Source organism: Equus przewalskii, chromosome X (assembly GCF_037783145.1).
Source record: "Equus przewalskii isolate Varuska chromosome X, EquPr2, whole genome shotgun sequence".
Taxonomy (NCBI): domain Eukaryota; kingdom Metazoa; phylum Chordata; class Mammalia; order Perissodactyla; family Equidae; genus Equus; species Equus przewalskii.
In genome coordinates, this window is record NC_091863.1 from 123,177,627 (window position 1) to 123,205,290 (window position 27,664).

At 50.9% G+C, this 27,664-nt stretch overlaps 1 protein-coding gene across 13 annotated transcripts in view; it reads right to left on the minus strand.

Annotated features, from left to right (window-relative positions):
* Positions 1-1,511: 1,511 nt before the first annotated feature.
* The window catches only part of MECP2 (methyl-CpG binding protein 2), a 71,444-nt gene continuing 45,291 nt past the window's right edge, over positions 1,512-27,664 (minus strand). For 10 of the 13 annotated variants that reach the window (XM_070604574.1, XM_070604573.1, XM_070604576.1 and 7 more), the window contains 2 exons: positions 10,506-10,856; positions 1,512-9,191 (listed from right to left, as the gene is read on the minus strand). In XM_070604574.1, the coding sequence (XP_070460675.1) occupies positions 8,108-9,191; positions 10,506-10,856 (1,435 nt within the window). In that variant the 3' untranslated portion in view covers positions 1,512-8,107. The remainder of the gene's footprint in view (positions 9,192-10,505; positions 10,857-27,664) is intronic. The other 3 variants (XM_070604584.1, XM_070604585.1, XM_070604586.1) reach the window with 1 other exon arrangement.

Genomic DNA, 27,664 nt, shown 5'->3' on the forward strand with positions numbered 1-27,664 from the left:
CTCTGCCAACATCCTACCGCCCAGATAGTGGGGTCAAGAGGCCACATGAGTGTTGTGCACCATGGGACGGGGTGGGATGTGATGGAGGTGTCCTGAACCATAATGCCCACCGCCTGGCCTGTCCAGGAAGAGCTGTGTCAGGTGGAGAGTGGCCAATGTGCCCTGTCAACATATACCTGATCTGTGGCCACAGCGGAGGTCTCCAGGGAGATGCCCACCCTTTGAGCCACGCGACTCAGGCCCACCCCATCCTCCTCCCACAGGAGCGAGGTTGGCTCTGCTCACACACCCCTCCTGGCTCCTCTCGTAGGAACATCAACCTTGTCAGTCCTTAAAAATAGCGATGATGCTAATAATCTCGGGGGTGAAAAAAAGGCAAAAGAATCCACTGGGTGGAACAAAACCTGGTTTTGCTCTGACTTTGAAAATGGCAACACATCAGCTATTCGGTCCGTCGGCTTAGGCTTCACTTCTTCAGGTGGATTTGGGCTGATTGGGGCAGGGGTCATCTCTTCGGATCTCCCCTCCTGGGGAAAAAGGAGAGCCCCTCTCATCTCGGTCACCATCCCCTCCCTCTGAATTCTTTTGTTTGTAAAGAAAAGGTGTCTAGAAGCATTTGTCTCTGGAACAATTACTTTAAACATGGTTACAATACAGACCAGTTCAAACACAGAAGAGATTTACTTAGCGAAGTTCCTTTCACCCACCAAAAATTACACAAATATAAGCCTCAACACCACAGTTAAGAGGACCAGTAGAGAGAACCTCATGTTTGGAACACAAAAGGAGAAATAAAAACCAAACCAAACCCAAACAGAAAAACCCCAGAACGACAAGGGGAGGGCGCGGGAGGAGGGAGGAGAGCGAACACAGCACACGTTACAGTGTCCGGGTACACGGGAGCCCTGCGCGAGGAGCGGGCTCGGCACACATTGAGTAACAGTCCTGGTGATATTTGGTCATATATTCATCAACTACTGACTCTGGAGCGGCTGTTATTGATTGAAGCAGTGACAAATCAAACGGAAAAGGAGGCCTTGGTAGCAAGGGAAGGAGCAGGCTTCAAGTTCTGCAAGCCTTTTGCACTCCACCGTCCAGCTCCCCAGAAACACTGAACTGGGTGGGCCCCGCTCCATCCAGGCAGAGGTCACCCGGTGAGGCTAACTTGGGCGCTGATTTCAGATTGCAGTCAGAAAGCACGCACGTGGACACATTCGGACACCCACCTGTTAGTGACCAAACATCAGCGGCAATGGCCTCCTTGCCTCCTCTGCCCCCATCCCAGGCTGGGTGGGAAAGGACGTTATGACCCACCGCTAATACTGAACATAGACTGGAGCAGGCCCGAGAGTGGGTGCACAGGCTGCCCCAGCACAGGTCCTTCAATGGGCCCGAGGGCAGCCCGGCCACCCAAAGAGCCTATGAGCATTTCTCTTCTGGATTCAGGCCTCAGAAGAAGTAATGACGCAGGGAGGGAAGCTTTTGGCCCTGATGATTATAATGCTCTCTGCTTTGGAAGAACAAGTTTCTAGGTTTTTTTTTTTTTTTTTGGTGTTTTTAATTACTTAAAAAAAAACGATCAAAAAGAACTGTTACAGCTAAACTCTCTAGCAGATATTGCTCATTAAGAATTACAAAAGCAAATGCAATTACTCGTAGGATAGGGGAGAAGAGAAAGGGACGTTTCTGGAGTCTTCGCTACCTCCTGGAAGGGACCCACTGGACTCTCATATGTGGTTCTGGGTCCCTGGCGTTCTACCTGGTGTGGCTCACACATTCAGAGACACGACAGGCCTCCCATCTCCCCTCCAGCCCTTGGACTCAGCAAAGTGGGAGCCCCACTGGTGGGGAGGCCTGCTGAGCCCACTCCACACGATCACTCTGACTGGGTGATTAGAAAGGGTGGGGGAGGGGTGTCAAAACACCCCCATGGACTCCAGCTGCCCGACCCAGAGGTGGAAGGGGACCAGGCAGTGCCAACTACATTCTGGACTTCGCCAGGGCAAGGGAGCGCTCTTGCACCCACCCACTGAGGTGAACTGTCCTGCATCAGCATCCTGGGACCTCTCTCTCAAGCACAGGAGAAACAGTGCAAAACCCAGGTGTGGCCTGGAGCCTCCTTTGCTTGGCACAGGGAAGCCCTTGAAAGAAGCAAGGAAAGACCACGGATCTGCTTGGACAGAAGAAGTAACCAGCAGACAGATTTGTCTTTTTGTGTTTTTTTTTTGTTGTTTTGTTTTTTTATTTTCCCTTGTCCTATGCTATGGTTATCAGAAATATTGTAATTAAGCAACAGGTATAATTTTAACAGGTCTTTTTTTGTGTGGAGCCACAAGCAAAATGAGTTTATAATTGTGCAATATACAGATATATATATATAAAAATTCAACTGCTTTGTGTGTCTAGTCGGTGCGTTAAATAAAAGGGACAGAAAAACTAAAAGCAAAACTAAAAAGCAAAAGCCCAGGACAGAGGAGGCCAAGGAGGCCTATGTGTACAGTCTATAAGGTATTGGAGAGACTCAGCGTCACCAGGAAGAACAGCTTTGTCACTTGACACACAAACACTGTGGGGAGAGGGACTACCAGTGGGCAGGAGCCAAACCTCTCGGCCTTTTCATCTCATTTTTCCCTTGCTGCTGAGTAGGACCTGAGAAAAGGCAAGCTAGACAGGGAGCTAGGAGAGCCAAGGCAGTCTGCAAGTTTCCCAAAGGTTCTGGAACTCAAAGGCCGGAGTCCCGTGTCCCATCCCCCAAAACTCCCCCGCCGCCCCGCCCCACCCCCCCCACCATGAGGGTCTCAGCTCTGCCCAGCACCTGTCCTCACACCTGCCCTCCCTCTGCCCTGGGGTTCTCATGGGTGAGGGACAAGGGGGGCACACACCCTGGTGAGTGCTCAGGCCTTTGTCCTCACCTCCAAGTTCAGAAGGGAGCGCCACTTCACCCAGGCCCTAGGCCCCAAGGTGAGCAGACAGGGAAACGTCCTCAGAGGACAGGCTGCATCACAGGCAGAGGCTGAAGGGGAAGACATCACCCTCTCCTTCCTAGTTGCCTGGGTCCTAGTCAGAACTCATTTTTTCCTGACAAATCAGTGCTTGGGTAGGCTCTGTCAAGATGAGAAAGGAACAAGACACAGGTGGTACTAGGTAGTAAGAACATCGTGGGCCTTCGGAGTCACTGGTTAACACTCCACTTTCTACACCAAGAGCTGGGCTCCTGCAGCTTTGGGATCAAGCGGGCCACCCCATAGGGCATGGGTGGCAGCCAAGTCCCCGGGGACTGCTCCGCAAGGAGAGACTGGCTCTCCAATGACAGGATGGCCCTGAGTCTCAGTTCCAGCAGCTTCAGGCTGGATCCCCCTTCACCTGAAGCGCCCACCACACATCAGACCAAGCTCCAAGTATTTTTAGATCAGCATTTTTGCAAAAGCTTGCTCTTATTCATTCAGAAACATCGAAATGTAATTTTCTGCCAAATGTTTTCTAGGTTTTCCTTCTGAATTGTCGAGAACGGGATTCCGTGTTCACTTTTTTCCCCTTTAAATATGTAACTTTAGACCCTAGGGAAGGCAGTATCCTAGCAGTGTGTAACAATGAGACTATGCCTTTTGTAAAGACTGATACAGTATCTAAGAGAGAAAGACACAAAACTGGAGACTCAACAAACCCCTCCCCAGTGGGCGAGTTCACTGATGAGGAGAGCAAAGATGGGGCCATTACAGAGAGCAGAGTGAGTGGGGACACAGCATGGCGGGGTTGCAGGACCACGGGATCAGGGGCTCTCCCGCAGGCCTAGCGACGCTGCCGCACTTGCTCCCTGTGCCATCAGCTGGGACTCGGTGGACTGGCTAAGCAAATGCCCACAGGGCTCCAGACAGTTTGCTTCCCAAGATCTGGGCCCTTGGTCCTAGAATCCGTGCGTGAAACTCAAGTCAGGAAACAACTCAGGGCAACAACACCAGCTAGGAACCGATGCACAAAGTTCTTCTCTAAGAAGCAGTACCTGTGACCTCTCCTGGCCCCGTCAGCCCAGAGAGCCCGGCAGGAATGCTCTGGAAAGGGGGCACAGAGCTCGACTGCCAGGCTCCACTTGGGCTCCGTGAGATCCAGTTGGCCCCACCTGGTGGATTCAGCTCATATCCACTGCTCCCTCCTGGGTTTGAGCTGCTTACTGAAAATTACTTCAAATCCAGAGGTCCTATCAGCTAAGGAAACTCCTGTCTCACCAATGTGGCAGTTTGTTTCTGGCCAGTACCCTCTTTCATGATCACCACCACAGCAATGACAAGCTGCGCAGAGGAGCCGGTGACAACTTGGGGCTGCTCTGGGTCCCAATGCCACGGGTCATGGCCTCTAGCCTGGAATAATGCCACTGAACAAACTGTTGCCCGCACCTGCCTTGGGGTCTCAGGAGTAGCAGCCAGATGCTGGCTGTGGCCAGCAGCCCTGGGCTAACACTATGGCTTTCACCTTCCAGGGAGCTGAGGGGCTGGGGTCCTTGGCTAGTTTGGCACCAATGGACTGGGGGATGTGGCCTTTCTAGGTGTCTCCTGTGCCTTCTCATAAGGGAATACAGCACCAGCAGAAGGGAGCTGTACTAGAGCCTGGCTGTGGCCCAGTGTCCCCAGTTCACTGCAGTCCAAGGTCGGCAATTCTACTGGTTACGATAAGCCCATCAACAGGCAGGGCTGGGCTCGGCCGGGCATTGTGGGAGGAACTGGAGGACATACAGAACTCTGTCGGGAGAGGAGGTAGTAACTAACAACTAGAACGAGGGTTGGGGAGACTGAACGTGAATCTGTGACCCAGTCCCACGGGTATCTGAAAGCTGTCAGTCAATTCCTGTGTTCACCGTCCCTCCAAGATGCCCCCCAATCTTCGTGCTGTTTAAGTACACACGAAATTGAGGTCACACCCCTAAATTGGGCCAGACAAAGCTGGTGAGAATCCCGTGGCTTAGAACAGGGGTGGCATGGGAGCTGCAGGGCCCCTGCACACCAGGGCGACAAATTGCCAAGGCAGCCTGCTTAAAGGTGATTCACTTGTGATATCTTTTGGGGTGGGGGGGAGAAGGAACGTGGAAGAAAGGGAAGAAAAGAGAGAAAACCCTAAGGAGCCTCAGGCACTGCCTGCAGCTTTGGAACTCTAGGGGAAGAAGCTGGGGAACAACTGGGCTGCAGGTCGGGCCGGATGGGAAGAAAACGACACTTGAAATGCAGTGCTCTTGACCACCAATGCCTAGCCAGCCCCTGAATGAACTGTCACAGGTGAAAGGCGGGCCTGGTGGGCCCCACACTCCTCTTCCCAGGACCAGATGGTACCGAGCTGATGGGGAAGCTGGCTCCTGACACTGGTCCCAGAAGCTATATTTCACTGGACTAAGTGTAACACATAAAAACCTGACTGACCAAAACGGACGGGCCTCCATGACAAGCTGGCTTGACATCATGCTCGCATGGATAGGCGTCCTTTGGGGGTGCTGGGAGTATGAGGCCACTGCAGGGTCAGGAGCCTTTTGTCCTTGGAGAAAGAGGGGTCCCGAAGGACTCATTCCTCCTGACCCCCCTTCCCCTCCTGGGGAGGAGTCAGAAGTGAAGCCTGGGGGACTGGCAGCAGAGCGGGTCTGGTTGTGAGACTGGCTTTTGCAGCATAAGGAGATGGATACAAAAATGCCAGAAAGGCCGACTCTGGCTGTACAAACAGAACAGGGCAAACTCCCTTGCTTCTAACCATTCTGGAAGAGACAGACACGGCTTTTCTTAAGCTACTGATTGGAACTGTCAACTATGGTTCCTGATCACTAAGGACTGGCAAAGAAGTACTAGACGGTTTCTAGGATGTTCCACTCCTTCATGGTTACGCCGCAGTAAGGAAGCCAGGGAACAATAACTGAAATACACGAGACAACACGCACTTGACAGTTCATGGCAGCAGCTCACATGGGACGTGCTTGTGGGTGTTTCTGGAAGCATAAGACTGCTGTCTCATTTGCTACTTTGATAAGGTACTTCTCAGTTGGACAGATTTAGATATAAGAGACATCTCTGTAAACACAGAAAAGGATATACCAATATGATGAAGATATGCAGCTAGATAAGGACTTCCTGAACAGAGGTTGAATGGATGGGAACCCAAATGAAAACTGATCAGTTAACATCCCACAGCAAACCTGAGCCTCTAATCCGGCACACCACAGCCCTGGCGCAAATGTGGAAATGTGTGATGTCCTGGCCCCACTCAGGCTCCAGCAAGCAAAAGCCAAATGTTTTCCATTTGAAAAGGACTCAAGGTTAAAGAAGGAGCAGCGAGGCCAGGGTCTAGGCTCTGGTCCCAGCTCAGCTCTGGGGGCGTCTGCATTTGTTCCGCCTGCTGCCCTGCTGCTACACTGCGTTAGCCGGGGCTGGTAGAGGCCAAGGTCAGAGCTGGGTCACTCGATGACTCTGGCAGGCCACAGGGGGTCTCTCTGTGCTGTCCTCGGCTCCCAAATCCAAATCCAGCCTAACTTCTCCCACCCGCTTCTCTCGAGTAGAAGGCTGAGAAGTCCCCGTGTCTGGTGTCTGACCAGGGAAGTGGGCTCCCTAGGAGAGCAAGACATTGCTGTTCTCTTGCCCTTTAGATAGGCTGAGGGGCTAGGGGCCAGGTGGACTCAGCAGAGCTCGGGGCTTCCTCAGGGCTCAGAAGGGGGTGGGAGTGGGTTGGCAGGGCAGAAGGCCAAGGGTGGGGCAAGTTCTAGGGAGCTGAGCTGAACAGCGTCAGCTCAGGGAACAGTTGGGCATTGCGGCTGCCTGGAACAGAAGGGATGGACAAGGAGGGAAGAAGAGGGGAAGAAATGAAAAGATGAAATGAAAGAAGGCAGAAATGGAAGGAAAGAAGAGAAACCAATCAGGAAGTCCTTATAAAATTGCAGCAAACACTTAGAGTTTCGGAGCTTCGTGGGAACCCTATGTGCTGAGCCCACTTTAAAACAAGCGCAGGTATATACAGATCCAGGTAGTTCTAAACACCGTCACGTCTGGTGGCTTGAGTGACAAAGTGTCACCGACTGAAACCAGCTTGCTCTCAGAGCATGTTTGTTTTGAAGTGGGAACATGAAGACTCAATAGTGCAAATAGTTCTAAGCTGTCCCTAAAGGAGTAGAATTGGAAAGTTTTGGAAGAACATTTTTCCCTCCTTCCCCCCGGCCCCCTGCCCGTCCACTAAGCCTCTACCTACCACCAATCACAGACTGCTCTGGGCAACTAGGAATCCCTCGCCCCGCTGCGCTGCACTCTCGGCAGGCAGTCGGAGCCGGGCCAGCCTGCCTCCGCCTTGTCCTGTTGCCTGCACGGTCTCTCTCTAGCGCCACCCACGGGAAGATGGCCCTGGGCCATCATCCTCTCCTCTGGCTCAGGCCGGTCTACACCCAGAAGCTCAAAGGACAACTCCCTCCTAGCCATGCCAGAACTGGAGCAAACAGGTGCTACTTCCCTGTCCTGTGAAATGTCCCTGTCGGTTTTGGATTGGGGCTGGCATGGGGCCAGATTTGTGCCACCACGGGTGGGATCACACGGGCTGTAGCCACTGTCCATCTTCATCTCTTCCTCTAAAGAATCCAACTGTCTGTCCGGCCTCACACCTCCTTGTCCCAACATGGGTGAGAGTGGGGGAGCTAGAAGCAGGGTGGGGGAGAGGAGAGCTGAGACTGGGGCACCAATGGCACCAAAAATGGGAGTGTCCTCTCAACTGCTCTCTGTCCCTAATGACCACATTGGGGGGAGGTCTGGGAGGGAGGGGAGGTGCAGGCGTACCCTAAGAAGCCTGGTCAACAGCTTGTCTGGTCAGTAGTATCTGCAGCAAGCCTTGTTGAAGGAGCCTAGTTTAGAAAAGTGCAAAGCTACTTCTGGCCCTGGTTAGGTCTTCAACCTGACTGTGCTTGTCGGTAAGAAAAACATCCCCAATGCTCCAACTACTCCCACCCTGAAGCCACGAAACTCTAAGTTTACTGAAAGAAAAAAAAATATTTTTTATTTCAGTTAATCGGGAAGCTTTGTCAGAGCCCTACCCATAAGGAGAAGAGACAACAGCTGCCTTTATTCTTGTTGGTTTGCTTTGCAATCCGCTCTGCGTAAAGTCAGCTAACTCTCTCGGTCACGGGCGTCCGGCTGTCCACAGGCTCCTCTCTGTTTGGCCTTGGCATGGAGGATGAAACAATGTCTTTGCGCTCTCCCTCCCCTCGGTGTTTGTACTTTTCTGCGGCCGTGGCGGCGGTTGCAACCGCGGGCTGAGTCTTAGCTGGCTCCTTGGGGCAGCCGTCACTCTCCAGTGAGCCTCCTCTCGGCATCTTCTCCTCTTTGCAGACGCTGCTGCTCAAGTCCTGGGGCTCAGGGGGGCTGGTGGGGTCCTCGGAGCTCTGGGGCTCAGGCGGGGGTGGGGGCGGGGGTGGGAGCAGCGGTGCAGGCGCCCTCGGGGGCTCTGCGTGGTGGTGGTGGTGGTGATGCTCCTTCTTGGGTGGTGAGGAGGTGCTGCTGCTGCGACCTTTGGGGCTGCTCTCCTTGCTTTTCCGCCCGGGGCTCTTGCAGGTCTTCAGTCCCTTCCCACTCTTCTCGCCGAGGGTGGACACCAGCAGGGGCTTCACCACCTCCTTCACTTCGATGCTGACTGTCTCCCGGGTCTTACGCTTCTTGATGGGGAGCACGGTCTCCTGCACGGACCGGATGGAAGACTCCTTTACGGCTTTCTTCTTGGCTTCGGCGGCAGCGGCTGCCACCACACTGCCCGGCTTTCGGCCTCGTTTCTTGGGAATGGCCTGGGGGTCGGCCTCAGCTTTCCGCTTCCTACCTGGGCGTTTGATAACCATGACCTGGGCCGATGTGGTAGCCCCACCCCCTTCAGCCTTGCTCCCCGGTGAAGCTTGAAAAGGCATCTTGACAAGCAGCTTCCCGGGACTTTTCTCCAGGACCCTTTTCACCTGCACGCCCTCTGATGCTGCTGCCTTGGGTCTCGCGGTGCCACTCCCTTTGGGGCGTCCCCGACCTCTGCCAGTTCCTGGAGCTTTGGGAGATTTGGGCTTCTTAGGTGGTTTCTGCTCTCGCCGGGAGGGGCTCCCTCTCCCAGTTACCGTGAAGTCAAAATCATTAGGGTCCAGGGAGGTGTCGCCTACCTTTTCGAAGTACGCAATCAACTCCACTTTAGAGCGAAAGGCTTTCCCCTGGGGACTGTGGGAACAAACGGAGAGACACAAAGAACGATTAGAAGCTTCCACGGCAATACTGGAGATGGGGCAGAGCAGAAGATGGTGATGAACTCTGACAGAAGATGTTCTGCAACCGAAATGCCGATGACACTCCCTGAACAAGAATCACATTTAAGAGAAGCCAAGATGAGCTAAAACGAGATGGGCCAGCCCTGGTTATACCTGAAGTAACTGGACCGCTGGGCGGCAGTGGGCGCCTGCATGGCCAGCTCTGATGCCTGAACAGCTCAGTGCTGTTGCTCCATAGCTGTCACTTAGATGCCCCCGAGGACCCGCCTGCCACTGAGGCCCTTCCTCTGGCCCCCAATGGGGTCTAGCTTGGGGACCCTGTTTAGTTTAGTCATCAGGCTGGAGCCCATTCTGCTGGCTGAACTGGGGCATGCGGCTCAGCCTCACTGGGACTCGGTTTTCTCACCTGTCAACAGATAATACTTTGCTCACCCTTCTCACAGTTGTTGGACTCAAATGAAGCTATCTGCAAATGTCCTTTGAAAACTGCTAACCTCTTCGGGATTATCTAAAGGGAAGACCTGAAATGTACTTATTCACTCCTCTGAAGCTCTGGCTTGGAAGTTACTCTGTTTCAATAAAAAACGCCCGGCGACCAGCCCAAAGCTGGACAAATGCAAAAGGGACAGCTGGAAAAGCACATGGAGCCTGTCTGTATCTCTTCCTAGAGAGCCTACCTTTCCCAGCAAGATTCACAGAGTGGACTGAGCCCTATGAACTCCTATTCCTTCTGGTTCACGAAGCTATGTCACAGAATGACTCTCCCAGAAAGGAGGTTAACAGGCTCTGAGAAGAGCCCCTTAGCTGGATTTTCTCTAGCTAGGAAATGGCAGGAACCCCGGGAACTCCACTTGCCTCCCGAGCCCAGGCCACTGTGCATGGCAGGCCCCATGGCCTCAGAGCCCAGCCTAGGCAGGGCCTTCTGTCCTCAGTGCTTCCCAGGTGACCTTTCCTGGCATCCTCACTGTGGCCCTGGGTAGGCCCTACTGCTATTCCATCTCCAGACAAGGCCTCGAGGGCTGGCAGGGTAAAGTCGCACTCTGCTGCTCTGTGCATGTCTCTCCCTCAGGGAAGTGACCTCTGCACACAGTCGTTCTAAGCATACCCGGGCGCACCTGCAAGCAGTGTTCACTGGTGAAGCCCCCCTGAGTGAAGGTGGGATTATGCACACAGATTTTCCTGATCAGTGAGTAGCATCAGTTTCTTAGCAGCCCTCCCCACCTCCAGCCCACCACGGTCTGCAGAGACAGGAGATGCCCTTACTTACTTGATCAGATACACATCATACTTCCCGGCGGAGCGGCCAGATTTCCTTTGCTTAAGCTTTCGGGTCCAACCTTCAGGCAGAGTGGGGTCGTCGTACATGGGTCCCCGGTCTCGAATGATGGAGCGTCGCTGTTTGGGGGATGCAGAAGCTTCTGGGACAGCTGGGGCTGAGCCTGACCCTTCTGAGGTCTCTGCTTTGCCTGCCTCTGCTGGCTCAGCAGAATGGTGGGCCGGTGGCTGCAGGGGCTCATGCTTGCCCTCTTTGTCTTCTTTCTTATCCTTCTTCACTTTTTTAAACTTCAAGGGTTTGTCCTTGAGGCCCTGGAGATCCTGGTCTTCTGATTTTTCTTCCCTGAAGTGTTAAACAAGTATGTTAGTATTACAGAGAACACACTGGTTTGCAGAAAAAGTGAGCAATGGCAGGTTCAGGGGACCCCAGCACAGGCAGGGCCCTGAAAGATGGGGCTGCCCTGCCAGTACTCACCCCGATCTCGATGCCCTTTCCCTTCACAGGTTTCTTTAGGGGCTTTGGGCTGCTGCTAGTAGTGGCCCACTGCCTGTACTGTGCACTCTACCTGCACTGTGGCCGCCTCAAGTCCTGCTGTCCCTAGTCCCACTCCTAGCACACAGAAGAGTGAGCAACTTGCACAGGCGGCATTTGTCTGGGTAGAAATACTGTGTGGCTTCTCAGCACACCGCCTTGGCAGAGGCCACTTTATGAGCTGTGCCCAAGGGCCTCTAGGTTTAATGGCTGACAAGAGGCCTTCAACTGCTGGAGAGGGAGCTGCCCACCCAAAATGGGGGTGGCAATCCTCTTCACGAAGGCCTAGCTTGGGTGTTACTATAGCCTCTGTATTTTGGGTTTTCTCAAATGTGTGCCTGATCAAAAACAGCCGTGGGGCACAGTACAACTTGCTGATGGGAACACAGCCCAGCATTCCCCACTGGGGAAGTGGCGTGCAGCACAGCGCTGTGCAAAGAACACATGGGTTTGGAGCCAGCCAACCTGAACTCAAATCCTGACTCTGCCATTTCCAAACATGGACCTGAGCAAGTGACCTCAATATCCCATGCCTCAATTTCCTCATCTTGACAATGGGTACCAACACCCCAGAGGGAGATAACTCAGAAAGGCACTATATAAATACTGGCCAACTCGGGCAACCAGAAACCACTGCCCAGGGTTCTGGCATGAGAAGAGAAGCGATCCCAGGTCAGGTGAGCCTTTATTACCAGATGCTCCCTTACAACACATGGCCTTGGCTGATGAGAGGAACGAGCAAGGAGAAAGGTGCAGAAGAGCGCCCTCCCCATTCCAGGGCAGGTGCCTCCCCATTCTTTCATGCTGAGTAACTCTTTCCCTATTCTTCAGTTCTGTCCGGTAGGGTCCCTTCCTTGTGTACTTCAGAAATGGTCACTGTGAGGTCCTAGACCCTGGGATCAGAGTCTGGGCATGATGCTCTCTCATGGCTGGGCTAAGAGGGCAAGAACATAACTCGGGCCAGGGGAGGTCTGGAAAGCAGAATCGTGGGCTTGGAATCAGCCACCTGCTAAGTCCCTCAGTTGGCAGTTCATTCTGGAAAAGAGCAAGACTATTCCTGTCCTCTGTGACTAAGACCTAGAGCTGCCCTGTCCCACACGGCTCATGTCAGCACTGGTTCACTGCCTTGTGGCTGGTCTACCCCAAGCAACTTCCCTTCTTGTCCACACTGTAGGGACTTCAATGAAAGCACCATGCTGTGCAGGGGAAATGAGGCTCGAATGATGTGGGTAAGTCAACAAAGGCGGGTTAGCACCAGGACTCACTCGGCGCCATGAGGACACACCTTTCCTGAACAGCTCAGGTCAGGCGTGGGGAGACCGGTCGTGGTGAGGGTGTCCCGGCCCACCTTGGGCTCGCCCCTCAGTTCCTCCCTATCCTAGATCTTCCTCCAGCAGTTTAGGGCTCCAAGAATGGGATCCACCAGATTCAGCTCATGGCCCACAGGAGACCTTTTCTTGCTGTAAAGTGCAGGTTCCTTAATATGTTCCAACACAGAGCTTACTTTTCAATTCTCCCAGTCTTAGCTTCTCAATGGGAAATGAGTGAGAAGCTCAGTGTGGCCTGCGGCCCAGTGTCATAGAGAGGAGGAGAGGAAAAGAGGAGTTCGCCAGCAGCAGAATGGCAGACAGACTGGAATCACCACTTCTACATAGCCCACAGAGGCACTGCCGAATGCCAGGGCTGCTCTTTGGAACCTAGACAGTCCCAGACTTAGAGAAACCACCACACCAAAGGAAAAGGTCTGGCTTCTTCAGAACTCTCATTTGTATTCCCCAAATACTTCAACCACCGGAAAGTCAAGTACAAACCACATGCCCCAGGAATGCCTCTTAGATATAATCAAGTGTGTCGATGCCATCTAAGGCAATCCCTTCTAGAAATTTACCCTGAAGAGACACCTCCGGAAATGCAAAACAACAGATGCATGATGTTATTTGTGAGAGCATTATTTTTACTAGCCCAAGACTGCAGACGACTGAAGATAGCCACCATCGGGGACCCACTGACTGGATGACAACGCCCACACCATGGAGAGCTGTGCAGCCGGAGACGGGGCTAAGCAAGAGAGCCTTGAACTGCTGGGGAGCAATCCTCAGGATCTACCATGAGGTGAAAAATGTGTATAGTAGGCTGCCTTTTACCTGAGGAAGAAGGGGACCTTAGGAAGCATACAGCAGAAACTAATGGAACTGGTCCCTGGTGCATGGTAGGTGGGAATGAGGTGAGGTACAGGCGCTGGGCGAGACCTCTCTGGGTATGCTGAAGTGTAACTGCAACTTCTCAATCATGTGTAAGTTTACATAACCAGAAATAAAACAAAAACAAAAAGTAACAAAACCCCACTACATTGAAAGTAAACAGAAACAAAGGAATTTAACTGTATATCAAGTTGATAACATACCACAGAGAAAAGATTTATTTCAAATACCTCTGACTGCGGTGCTCAGTACCCCGTGGGTGGGACATATTCCATGGCCAGCAACGGTACCCCAGGGACAGGGAACAAGCCTAGAGTCTGCAGAAGGGCACCAGGCTGGCAGTGGGGAGAAGCGGGGGTAGAAAGCAAGGAAGTGCTTGGAAGCTAGCAGGGAGAGTCGAAGGGCCCCTCGCACTGGACAAGGCTATGACCAGGTGAGCATCCAAAAGAATGAACTAATCAGAACACAAAGAAGAAAAAATCCACGTGGTGACACTGGGAGAAACAAGAAAGACCTAAAGGAAGTGAGGGGGCAAGCCATGTGGCTGTGAAAGGGGGAAGAAGGTTCTGGGCAGTGGAGAGGCCTCAGGCGGAGATGTGGAGGGCTTGGTTGGGTTTTATTGTGAGTGCGACAGGAAGCTATCAGGGAGCTTTGAGCAGGGGATGGAGACAGGGGCTCTCATCTTCAAAGGATCACTCTAGTCACTGTGTGGAGAACAGTTAAGAAGAAAGCAGCGAGGACCCATGAAAAGTCTCTTGGAATGGTCTTGACGTGGCCCAGGATGGGGACAGTGGAAGATTTGGGAGCTGACCAGGAAGTGGAGCGACAGAGTCGGCTGCCAGACTGGTGTGGGGGTGAGGGGCAGGGACAAGTTAAGGACCATGGCCAAAGCCTGGGAAGATGACAGTGAAACTGACTGACGAGGGGGAAGCCTGGGCCAGGAGCGGCTGGGGGTTACAGCCACATCCACGGTTAGAAGTTCAAGGAGAGGAGAACATACCTCTTCAGCTACTAGCCACAAAGCAGGGAGATTCAGCTGTGCCCAGACTCTGACTAGAGTCTAAATGAACTGTTTGGGTTTTTAAGTTTTTTATTGTGATAAAATGTATGTAACATAAAATTTATCTTTTTAACTATTTCTAAGTGTAAATGAACTTTTTTTTTTTTTGGTGAGGAAGATTCGCCCTGAGCTAACATCCGTGCCAGTCTTCCTCCACTTTGTGTATGTGGGCTGCTCCACAGCATGGCTGATGAGTGGAGTAGGTCCACACCTGGGATCTGAACCTGCGAACCCCGGGCCACCAAAGTGGAGCACGTAGAACTTTAACCACTCAGCCACAGGGCCAGCCCCTAAATGCTTTTAATAGCACTGAAGATGAGGAATAAAAGGGCCTTTAATTCTATCTGTAATATTCTAGTTCTTTTGAATTTAAATTACTTGAAGCAACTAGGACAATATGGTGATTTTCAATTCTGTGCATTGAGGGGCACACAGGTGGGTGTTACTTTATTTTCTGACTGCTCCTCTTCTATTTAAAAACAAATAACAAAAGCCCACAAAGAAGCCTGGAAGCCATTCTGCTTGGCATGAAGTGGAGGTAAAAATGATGTGGAATAGGTAATCCAATTGGACTGAGCTGCCTGCTCAGTCCCAGGGTGACTTGAGGGAGGGAGGCCAGGCTGAGGTGCTAGGCAACTCCCCAAAGTCCCGCCCAGCAGGAGGTTTAAGGGGTTTGTTGAAACACATACTTTTTCAAAGAAACCAAACAGCCCTGTTCGTCCTCCCTCTAATCAGACCATATGTATGTGCATGTGCACACATGGGTGCACACATGCACACACAATCTTGAAATGAGTATGAGGAGAACTGAACACCAAGTTCACAAGTTCAACTCTTCAGCGTTGCAGAGGAAAAGAAAAGGAAATACAACTAGACAAAGGGACTTGTCTGAGGTCATGGTTGAGTCCACGTGTGTTCATCGACTGCCCATGCCCTGAGCCAGACTCTGCTAGGGGCTGAGACGCCAGGGTGGAATTAGCATCACTCTTCGTTCTTCAAGAACTACCAGGTTAGTGGTGGGGACAAAGAGGTAACAAAGGAATAGTGACACCTTCCCCTGTTCCAGGCAGAGGGAAAGCCCAGAGACTGAAACTCCCTGGAGGAGGAAGGCCTGAGCTGAGTTTTTAGGGCTGAAGAGGAGTTCCACAGGCCGGCAAGGAGGGCTCAGGGCAGGCAACACCAGACGGGCAGAGGCAGTGATATCGACAGCCTTGTCCCATCACCCCTGTGACGTTCCTCCCTAGAGGGAAAAGTGACTAATGATGCTTGTCCCGTGTAATCAGCAGCTCTGGGTCAGCCCTTTCTCTCATCTTGGGTTAAGATGGCACTTCTGAGAAGCCTTCCCTGCTCCTGCCTCCCCCCTCCCATGAGCAGGAGCACTCTATGCCCCCCAGTGTACTTCAATGAGACCACCGTGTGGGTCAACCTCCCCAGGCGGTGTGTGCCTTCTTTACTGTCATCTCCCTGCTAAATGCACAGTGCCAGGCACAGGAGCAGCACTTAATAATCATGTGCCAAGTGACAGTCACAACCCAGATGCTATGCTACATTTGCTTCTTTTTTTTTTTTTTTTTTTAAGATTTTATTTTTCTCCTTTTTTTCTCCCCAAAGCCCCCCGGTACATAGTTGTGTATTCTTCGTTGTGGGTCCTTCTAGTTGTGGCATGTGGGATGCTGCCTCAGCGTGGTCTGATGAGCAGTGCCATGTCCGCGCCCAGGATTCGAACCAACGAAACACTGGGCCGCCTGCAGCGGAGCGCGCGAACTTAACCACTCGGCCACCGGGCCAGCCCCTACCTTTGCTTCTTTTGATGGCTGTATCCCTCTGGCCACTAGCTTCAAGGAACAGGGGCTAGCTTAGTGCCCAAAGCAAGCAGGCTCTGAGTAAGTGAATAAATGATGAGGTTGGGTGCTACCAGCAGCCTGCTGGGCACTGGTGGGTTGGGGTTGGCAGGAGATGAGGCTGGGGCAGTCACTGAGGGCCTCGCTGTCATGCACGCCCAGGAGTGCAGACAGTGCCATCTACAGTGATGGGGAGGGAGGGGTCATGGGGGCAGCAGTATGGAGGATAGTTACACTGGATGGACGGGTTCTAGGCTTCCACAGATTGGCTTCCAGCAATAAGGTGGTCAGGTCCACAGATACTCCTCCTGCTGAAACTACTAAAAATGCCGGACTGAGTATCCTCTAGAAGATGCTACAGAAGACAGTCTTTAAAATGTCTTACCTGTACTTACAAGCTGGCAAGAATGTAAGGAATACACAGGCTAAGGAGTAAGGGAAGGAAGGTAGGGTCCTGTTCTGCAGAGGAATCTGGCAGGCCCCCCTCCCCTACCAAGAAGTGATCAAACAGCACTACTGACCGTGGCCAGCCTGCTCAAGTGCCGCCCCATCCTGCAGGAAGGGGTAATGGAGGCCATGAGGAAACAACAAGACGAGTCCAAAGACAGGGGCATTGCACACAACAGGGGCCCTGGGTTCTTCAAAACAGCCTGCAGCATGAAAGAAAAGGGCTGGGGACTACTCCTGGTTAAAGGAGACCAAAGAGACAGGGCGACTGGCTCCATGGCTCAAAGGTGCCAAGAAGGGGCAGTAATGGGGGTATTTGGAGAAATGTGAATATGGTTCCATGTTAGCTTGACGCTAAACTTCCTGAGTGTCAGAACTGCACTGAATGCTCTTAGGAAAGCCATGCTGAATGAAGTACTTAGGAGTCAGTGTAACAACGGCTGCGACCAGTCCTCGAATGGCAAAACATGCACAGCATCAATGTGGCAGCAGGTTTAAAAAGGGGGAGATGACACTGATCTAACTGGAAGCTGTGCTGGTTGACAGCAGTATTTTGAAGCAGTTTCAAGCAAGCTTTCTGACAATTAAAGAGAGCCTTCACGTTACATGAACATATTAAGAGAAAAAGCTGGAAACCTTGCGGAAGTGCCTTCTTTAAGTGACTCAAAGAACCACAGTGTTGTGCTCTATACGGTGAAGCTATAAGCGTGAATGAAGGTGTCAAGATATTTCCCTGTGTTAAAAAAAAAAATCTTTGCTGAAGGCAGCGTTGCCTAGGACCTGACTCTCAATGTCGACAGAACGACTCATCTGTGCATTGTGTGGGAGGAAGCAGCCATCTGGGAGTTATGGTGAAAAAGGGTCAGCTGATGGCACTGTTGGGTGCAAATGCCAATGGAGATTTGAGCATGCCCCAGCGTTCTTTGAACCATAATTGTCACTGCTTTTGTTAGTGAGGTCTGGTTTCCAAATCATATAGGTTTGACATGGTCTACCCCAGCCCAGTTTTTCTCATAACAATTCCTGTTTTTTTTTCTTCTTCTCCTCCCTGAAGCCCCCCGGTACATCGTTGTATATTCTAGTTGTAGGTCCTCTGGTTGTGCTGTGTGGGGCGCTGCCTCAGCATGGCTTGATGAGCAGTGCCATGTCTGCGCCTAGGATCTGAACCGGCAAAACCCTGGGCCGCCAAAGCGGAGCGCGCAAACTTAACCACTCGGCCACGGGGCCAGCCCCCACAATGCCTATTTTTTATTGTGTGATTTGTAGAACACAGATTTTTTTTTTTCAAGAATGCACATATCACACTGAAGCAAAAAGACCTTCACAAATCTTAAATATCTATGAAGCATGTGAAAGAAGGCTCTTGAGTAATAAACCATCACCCATTGATTTTGCTGCTAGAAAGCAAACATTAGATCAAATCCTTCCTTTGATCTAGAGAAGGAAAATTAGAGTTGCAGGAATCTTGTTTTTAGGCCAAATCGCTGTATCCTGAGGGGTCTGATGGCATGCAGAAAGCAGCCTCAGGAAGCTGTACCTGGCGCTCATTTGACCCAAGGCTCCTGTGTATTACAGGGGTGTAAACAACCAACAGCTGGCAGGTGCAGCTGGCCAGGTAACTGTGGCTGAGGAGGGACCACTCAATCCCCAAGGCTTCCAGATTAAAAAAAAAAAAAGGCTACAAAGCCAGGTGAAAGCAGCAGCTGAAATGTTTTTTTTCACTTGAATTGGAATTCAGCCCCCTCCAGAGTGAGCTCCAGGGAACGTTCCAGAGCCCCAGCAAGATCCTGACCTGACCCAACTTCAGTCATGTTTGCACCAGGCCAATTTCAGGAGATGTTATTTCTCAGCACCTTTCATTTCCAGTCATCCATCCCATGAAGCTGCATAAGGAGCCCAAGTACCACAATGAGGCCACGAATCGGAAGGGCAGGGTGGCAGCCACTTCCCAGGTGAAAGGTCAGGGATCAGAGGAGAGAAATGGCCTCCTTGCAGTGGCTGCTTCCATCTTGAAGTGTCATTCACTTGGAGCTTCCAATTCTTTCTACCTCCAGTATGCGCTGCAGAATCTCAGGATCAAGGAGGCTTCTCTGTAAGAATCAATAAAGGCAGCAGCACTTTGAGATGTCAGCTTCAGCCCCTCTAAAGATCTGAGAGAAATCAAAATGGTACCAGAAGACAGTCTCAGTGGTGTCTGGGGAGCAAAAGAGGGGATGGGGTTCAGCTCGAAGGCTACCGTGGTAGAACCTGAAGTTCAGCAGCCCTGCATGGAATTCAGTATATTTTTAAATACCCCAGTTTTTAGAAGATGCAAGAAACTGTCTATGTTTTGAAAAGGTAAATAAAACAGTTCTTGCCACCCAAAGGTAGATCCCTCTCCAAATAAAGGCAACCAATGCCATACAGTAAGTCTCATCTTTACAGCATGAGTCCACTACACATGGGGAAAAGAAAAGCAGGTTTAAACAAAAATTGCCACTGTGGATAACAGTTAGGTAGTTCCTCAAAAGGTTAAACATGGAGTTCCCATAGGACTCAGCAATTCCACTCCTAGGTGTAGACCCAAGAGAACTGAAAGCAGGAACTCAAACAGATACTTGTACACTAATGTTCACAGCAGTATGATTTACAGTAGCCAAAAGGTAGAAGCGACACAAATGTCCATGGATGGACAAACAGAGAAAAAAAATGCAGTCTATCCATACAATGGGATGTTATTCAGCCTTAAAAAAGACAGAAATTCTGACACATGCTACAACATGGATGAACCCTGGGGAAATGCTAAGTGAAATAAACCAGTCACAGAAGGACAAATACTGTATGATTCCATTTATATGAAATGTCCAGAATAGGCAAATCCACAGAAAGTAGTTTAGTCATTGCCAGGGGCTAGGGGTAATGGGTAACAGGGATTAACTCCCAATGGATACAGAGTTGTTTTTTAAGGGATGATGAAAATGTTCCAGAACATTTTCATCATATCCCCTAGATAGAGGGGATGGCTGCACAACACTGTGAATGTACTAAATGCCACTTGATTGTACACTTTAAATGAGTGAATTTCATGGTATGGAATTATATCTCAATTTTTTATTACACCCCACTAAAACGGCAGCTGACTTCACCAATTACCCTTAATTGTACGTAAAGGTAGGTCTTAGGATGCCCATGCAGTGCTCAGAACCCACAGCTGTCTCCAAGCAAGCCTGTCTGGCTGCAGGCATAGGGCCCAGGCAAGCAGCTCTGTTGTCCATCCAAGAGAAAGAGGCCAGTGTAGGGACCTAGGGTGACACATGTTAGACTGGACCAAGCTGACCAGAATGCCATCTCTGAGGCCTAAGACATGGTAATCATGACAGAAAGGAATTTATTTCAAGAAGTTTAATGACTAGGCATTTAGCCAAGTCGAAGGCTGTTGGCCAAATATTCTGAGGGTATTTGATCAATCTTTTTTCTATGTACATAACATAAAATTTACCATCAGCAGCACTTAGCACATTCGCAATGTTGTGCAACCATCGCCACTATCTAGTTCCAGAACATTTCATCACCCCTGGAGGAAGCCCCATACCCATTAAGCAGTCTCTCCCCCAGATCCCCACCCCCCAGCCCCTGGCAGCCACTCATCTCTTTTCTGTTTCCACGGATTTGCGTCTTCTGGACCTTTCATAGGAATGGAATCATGCCATCTACGGCCTTTTGTGTCTGGCTCCTTTCTCTCAGCATAATGTTTCCAAGGTCCATCCATGGTGTAGCATGTGGCAGAACTTCACCCCTTTTTATGGCGGAATAACCTTCCATCGGATGGATACACCACACTTCGTTTATCCAGTCACATGCTGATGGACAGCTGGGCTGTTTCCACCTTTTAACTGCTATGAACACTTGTGTACAAGTTTCTGCATGGATGTATATGTTCAATTCTCTTGGGTCTATACCGAGGAGTGGAATTGCTGGGTCATATGAGAACTCCATGTTTAACCTTTCAAGGACCTGCCAGACTGTTTTTCCATGGGGCTTCCTTTGGGGGTGACGAAAATGTTCCGGAACTAGATAGGAGTAAAGTGGGGCAGCAGAAACTGCTTCCACTCTGGGATGCTTAGCAGGAAGGAGCAAGCTTTAAACAGAAGTCATCACAGCAAGAACACTGGGAGTGGTGTCGGGGTGTTTCATTTCACCTATGCACTCATTCAGTAGCTAACATTCCTTGAGCACCTTCGAGGTGCTGCACCCGAGCTGTGCAAGGGCAGGGGCGCCACAGGAACAAGACGCACTTTCTACCTGCAGCCATCTCTCCTCTTTCTCTGGGGTGGACAGTGTTCTAAGGCAGACGGTCAACAATGAAATCAGCAATGTTGATGAGTGCTGCAGAAGGGGAGAGACTGGGAGCTGGGGAGACTCACTGAGGAGCTGGGGAAGAGCTCCAGAATACAGATGCGATGGTGACACTGTGTCCCGAGGATGTGGAGCCGCTGTGGGTGGGGGAAGGATAGAGCCCAAGGCAGTAAAGTTGGTAAAGTTGTGGACCACAACTGCAACCCAAGCAGGGTGGCTTCACCATCAACTGTCTCCATGAAGGCAACTGCAGAGGGAGCTGATCAAATGAGGTAAGAAAGGGAGAAAATCAAGAACTCAATCCTTATTAATGATGTTTGCGTGATTTCATCTCTTCCCCTGGAAAGACTGTATTGTTAGGATTCACTCTCCATTCTCCAGGCTCCACATTTAGCAACTTCCCTTCCATCATGTTCCCTGGTGCCTTTGTTCCTACATCCTGCAAGGGTGCTCACGGTGATCTTCCACACTTGCCAGGGCAAAGCTGGCCACCAGTGCCCCAAGACAAATATCTAGTCTTCAAGGTCCCAACAGCCAGTCTCCATAAGCACTGACATCATTCTGCCCTTTTGGTCCCCAGTAATACATTCCCACAGCTGCTTCTTCCCCTAGTTTTCTGTTAATACTTTTTTCTTCTTACTTTTGTATACTTTATGTAAATAAGTTTTGCAGACTTTTACCGAAGTGTTGGCTGCTTTTACTGAAGAACAAAATATTTGCCAAAATAAATTTAACACAGAGGCAACATATTTGGGGGGAAAAAGGGGCAGAAAGGAGATGTCTAGTAACAGAAGAGAGAACTCTGCATAAGGGCCAGCTCATTTTGTCTAAATCTCTTGTCACTAATGTGAAGTGAATGCCTATCTCTAGTGCAGGTCACCCCACATCTGCATGCCTGATGAACTTCTGTTTCCCGATGATGACATCTGAGCCCACTGAAATGACCAACAAAATAGAAAAAAGGGGAAATCTCTCTACCAGTGCTAGCAAACAAGAAGGGTGCCACCAATGGCTGAGAGAGACTGCTGTAGGATGGGGTGTGGTTGGGGTCACTGCTTGCATGGTTCTGCCACACTCAAACATGTGAGCAAAGGAGGGATGTACCAGGTAGGTCTGGGGATAGGATTCCCCAACAGAGCCCTAGGAAATCTTCAAGGTCAGGACAACAGGACCTGGAAGCCAGGCTGGCTGAGGTGCAGTTTGCTGGTGGCAAATGGCAAGGCCTGGAAGCCCACTAGTGTCCTACATGGAAAGGCCAGTGATAGGCTGAGGGGTTTCCCTGGGCACTGCTGAGCAGGGAAGGGGCAGAGAAGGGCTACGGCCTCTAGTGCCCCTGTACTGCTGGAAGCCCCAGAAAGAGGTACACAGATATAGAGGGAGACCCTACTTGTTTCAGCGACCTCACAGCAGCACCCTGGGCCCCCACTTTATCCCCACCGTGGTTTCCGATGAGAGGGGTTCAAAGCCACTGGGAAGCTGCAGGGACTAAATCTCTATCCTATAAATAACTCTGGGTACTGGCTAAAAACTAATTAACATGCCCGGTGACAAGACAAATATCACCAAATTGGTCACTTCCCTGTGTACAAACACCAACTGGGTAGAAAATACAATGAGAAGATTGAATGACATCCTTCCAGTCAAGATCCCCAAGGAATTCCCTCTGGAGCTTGACATTTACCCAGAATAAGCATCTGTGAACAACCAGAGAAAGTACGTGCGGGGGGGGGGGGGGTGCGCGTGTGTGCACGCACGCACATGTCTGTGTCTGTGTGTGAGTTGCCACACAACAGAATCAATTCCACACGGATTAGAGAATTAGGTTCAAATAGCAGGTTATAACTTCCCACAGAATTGCTTTCTCCCAATCACTAATAAAATGAGAAACAAACAAAGGAGGGGAGGAGTGTGAAGGGACGAATTCATCAAACAAAGGAAAGGGACATAAAATCCAACGCAGGATGTTTCAAAACCTGGCAGCCAGCCGTGGAGAGGATTCCAGAGGACAAAGCAGCAGCAGGACTGAGCTCTTGCCCCTGCCCCACCCCTAGAAGCCATGCTAGGGAGCTGACAACACCCTGAGACCTCTCAGCCAATAAGATGGAAGGAAACAACTGGGTGGGAGTCTGTAACTTTTTTCCGTTAGGCCCAGGAACTACAGAAGCTCCTGCTGGGAGGCTTGGAGGTGCAGGAGAAACAGCTAAAGCGCCCACCCAGTGAGCCAAGCCGTCTCTGTGGGAGGCAACCACTCTTGGGTACACACGGACTCAGGGAACCACCTGGAGCCTGAGGTACCCCATTCCTGCATCCCTAGGGAATGGTGTACACATCCCTCAAGCAGCTAGAGTGAGCCTTGGTATAAGACATTTAACGTAGTTCTTAGAACAGAGAGAAGAATCTAGATATTGCTGAAGACTGCCTGGCTGCAGCTCTCCCAGTGTGCAACTTCTCTCTGACCAAAGGAAAACAAGCTCACGATAGCCCAGAGGGGAAAGCAGTGAGAAGATGCCAAGAGAATGGGAAGAGAATGCCAAGAATTTCCCCGCCATACCAAAGCAAACAGAATGACTGGACGGAGCCATCCAAGCCTGAGCCAAGATGACAAGAAAAGACTTGGTAACTCTGCAAATGTATTATGGCCAAAAGAAAAAAAAGACAGGGAGAGAGATGGCTCAGGAAAGGCAAAGTCTCTCACCAAGAAAACGCTGCAAAGAAGAGAAAGAAACTCCTCACAACTTTATAAGAACAGGTTCTCAATAAGAGTTCAAAGATGAGATGATAAAACGGTAACATGAAAGGTCAAATTCTCAACCTAGAGAAACCAACTGCCCACCCAAACACATCATTATGGAACTAATAAATACATTCAGAAACAGAATATACATAGCTGAAAATAAAATTAGACATACAGTGAAGGCAGATAAAAAGACAAAAGCTAAAGCAATTAGAGCAAAGCTAATAGCATTGGAAAAGAGACAAAGACAATCCAACATAACGATAATTTGTGGCCCTTGTAGTAGGGAACCCAAAAAATGGAACAGAAGATGCCATCAAAGATATAAGAGAACTGACCTAAAACGAAGATGAGCTGCATCTGCAGCTCGAAAGAACACACTGTGTTCCAGGAAAGTGTGATAAAGGAAGCTCAACAGTGAGATAGACTCTGCTCCACTTCAAGGACAGGGGGAAGAACTCCTCAGGCACCTCGAGAGACAAAGCAAACAACTTCCGGGGGGAAACCTCAGAAGCCCAGGCATATGGAACATCTACAAAGCTGTGACGCAGCTCTGTGCAGCAGCGAGGAGCACAGGCTCGGGAGCCAGCCCGCGTGACCTCAGATCCTGACATGGTCGTTATGGGTGTACGGGTGCATGTATGTGTGCACATGCACAGAACAGAGGTCAGAGAGATGGGAAGGGGCCCAATCCCAGGGGAAGGGCTCTCTGAGGTGAGTCTGATCCCAGATCTGAAGGAAGTGAGGGGTGAGGGAGCAGGTCATGTAAAGAGGGGCCCAGGCATAAGGAGCAGCAAGAGCCAAGGCCCTGACCCCAGGAATAATCTGTCATGTTCCAGGAAAAGTAAGAGTGATGGGCTGGAACCAAGTTAGCAAGGCAGAGAAAATGAGCTCAAAATGAGGCAGGCCCAGCTATGTAATTTGCAGAGCCCAGCGCAAAACGAAAATGTAGGGCCTCCTGTTCAGAAATGGAGAATTTTGAGATGGCCACAGTACAGCATTAAACCAAGCACGATTCTTCTAAGCCCTGGGCATCATAGAGGTTGCATGCCCAAGAAGCCAGCCCTGCTTCCAAGCAAGAGAGTTTGGGTTTTATTCTGAGAGTGATGAGAGGCCCCTGGCAGGTTTTTCTCAGAGGGATAACATGATCAGATGAACAGTTTTAAAAAGTTCACTCTAGGGGCTGGCCTGGAGATGTAGAGTGGGAAGGGGGTGAGATGGCATGGAGACACAAGGTGCTGCAGGGCAGGCTCACAGTTCGGGGTGCTAAATGTTTATTAGGGATTGACACCTGTGAAAGGAGTGGGGAGGAAGCGGACCTGAGCAGAGGAAGAAGCCAAAGTGCAAGCAGGCCCAACAAAGCTCTGGCCCACCTCACCCAGGCACCTGGGCACTGCCCAGGAAACAGCATGACCTTGGTGAGGAGGCTCTTGCAGCTGAAGGCCGCCTGCTGACCATCCTCCCCATCAGGGATCTGCACAGTGCCCTCCATGCCTGCCACACAGGGCCATTGCAGAGTCCAGGCAAGCAATGTGGTGGCTGGTCGAGGTGCCATCAGTGGAGGGCATGTGTGTGCTGGAGGGAGGGGGAGTGCGGGAGATCAAGAGTTCTGACTTCCATATTTTATGTTTTCGGTCTTGAGGCATTTCACCTTCTTAAAGGGCAGTTGGACATATGAGTCTGGAGTTCGGGGGAGAGGTCTGGGCTAGAGACAGACATCTCAGAGGCCTCATCACATAGGTCTGAAGAGCCAGTGAGTGACTGAGTGAGGGCACTTCAGACGGGCGTGTGGACAACCCCTCCCCCACAATATCTGGAGTTGTGATGAGGAAAGAGTCAGCAAAGGAGACAGAGAAAGAGGAGTGAGGCAGTAAAAGGATGATTGGGTGTATCTGTCCAGATTACTGGTGGCAAGCAACAGAGATCAATTCTAGCTGATTTACACAGACATGGACTTTATTAAAAGGCTACTGGCAAATGGAAGGTGGTGATATTTGCATGATGATATGAACATACTTAATATCATAGAATTGTACACTTAAAAATGGCACAAATAGGGGCCGGCCCGGTGGTACAGCAGTTAAGTGCACACGTTCCACTTCGGCAGCCTGGGGTTCACCAGTTTGGATCCTGGGTGCGGACATGGCACTGCGTGGCAAGCCATGCTGTGGCAGGCGTCCCACATATAAAGTAGAGGAAGATGGGCATGGATGTTAGCTCAGGGCCAGTCTTCCTCAGCAAAAAGAGGAGGACTGGCAGCAGATGTTAGCTCAGGGCTAATCTTCCTCAAAAAAAAAAAAAAAAGGTACAATTTTAGGTGTATTTTACCACAATAATAAAAATTGGAAAGAAAAAGGCTCTTAGGTGGCCAGAGATCCCCAGGGGGCTGGAGAAATGGGTTTGAGTTTAGTTGGGCAGCAACAAAATATTCCAAATTCTGCTGCCAGGCTGGTACAGGGCAGCCGGCACTGCCTCTGCCACCCTGCAGGGGGCACCGCGGCCACTGTGGTCCAGGAGCTGGTCCTTCCTGCAGCCCTGACACTGAATGAGGGCTCCTCCTACTGGCCTTGACCCACTCGGCAGGTGGGTATAACTGATGGGCACATGCCCTTACCGTCCTGCAGGACTCAGGCCTTCTGTAGAGGGTCAGACACTAAGTAATTTCTACTTTGCCGGCCACAGTCTCTGTCACAACCACTCAACTTGCCAGTGTGGTGGGAGAGCAGTCACAGACAATGCATAAAGGAAGGGGTGGGACTGGGTTGCAATAAAACTTTATTTACAAAAACAGGCAGTAGGCCCTATTCGGCCTTGGGATGTAGTTTGCTGACTGCCTCCCCAACTGAAAGGGAAGCTAGGAAAAGCAGCATCTGGCATTTTCAGTGACTATAGTCAGAGGTCACCTGGCCTCCCATCAAACTCAGAAGGTGGGCTGAGAGTTCCCCAAACACAGAAGGGGGCTCAGATGTGAGGTTAGGTGGTCAAAGAAAATAAAACTGACTAAGCCAGTGACACTGCACCAGGAAAAGGTGGGGTCCCTGAAGAGACACAAGGAAGGGGTTTACAGGAAGGAACAATCATGTCAAGAAGGGGACTCGCCAGTGGCCATGGCAACATGGACATCCACTGGGGGCTGACAGGACTGTTCCGTGGAGTGCACTGAGCAAAGAGTGGGAAGTGAGGAGCGGGGATGGTGAGTAGCCAAGTCTTGACAAGCCTGGCAAAAGTGGGAACAGAGAAGTGGGTGGGAGCTGAGAAGGGAGTGCTCAGTGAAGACGGGAAATTCTAAAACATGTTTGTATGGCGATGGGCATGATTCATGAGAGGACAGAAGACTGAGAGTCCTGGGGAGCGTGGAACCCGCAAGCTAGGAGCACAGGAAGTTTTTGTCACCAGTGGAGTTGTCTGTCAGAGCACCGGGGGTGGAGTAGTTTCCAGTGATGACAAAGTCCAGGCTGTGACTGTGGCAGTGGGTGGTTGAGGTCACTGGAGCAGAGGTGGTCAAGAAGACAGGCAGCCAGGCACTAGGAGGACCATCTACGTGCACACTTAAATCACCTGTGAGACAGAAGGGACTGGAACAGAAAGACAAAGACTGGGCCTGGCAGCAAATCCTCAGTGGAGGGGGGACTGTCTGGGGTAGTGAGCAAGCCCATGACAGGGAGTGTGTGGGCTTAGAAAGCTGAGTGGCATGAGCATCACAACGTGGTTTTTATGAGAGCATGGATCTCGAACGCAGAAGACACAGCTCCTCCCCCTGCTTGGGGTACATGAGCTGTGACAGTCAACAGACTGCTCTCTTGGTATGAGGTACTGCCGGGGAGCTGGGAGCACGAGAGGAGGGATCTAACCCGGATGGGGTCTGGGGTCTTAGGGAGGGCTCTCTGCAGGAAGAGATACCTGAGCTGAATCTTCAAAAATAAGCAGGAGGAAGAAATGCGGCAGGGGAACCACGGACAAAGGCTAGGATTGTGAAAGCAGTCCTGTACGGCCGAGGGGCA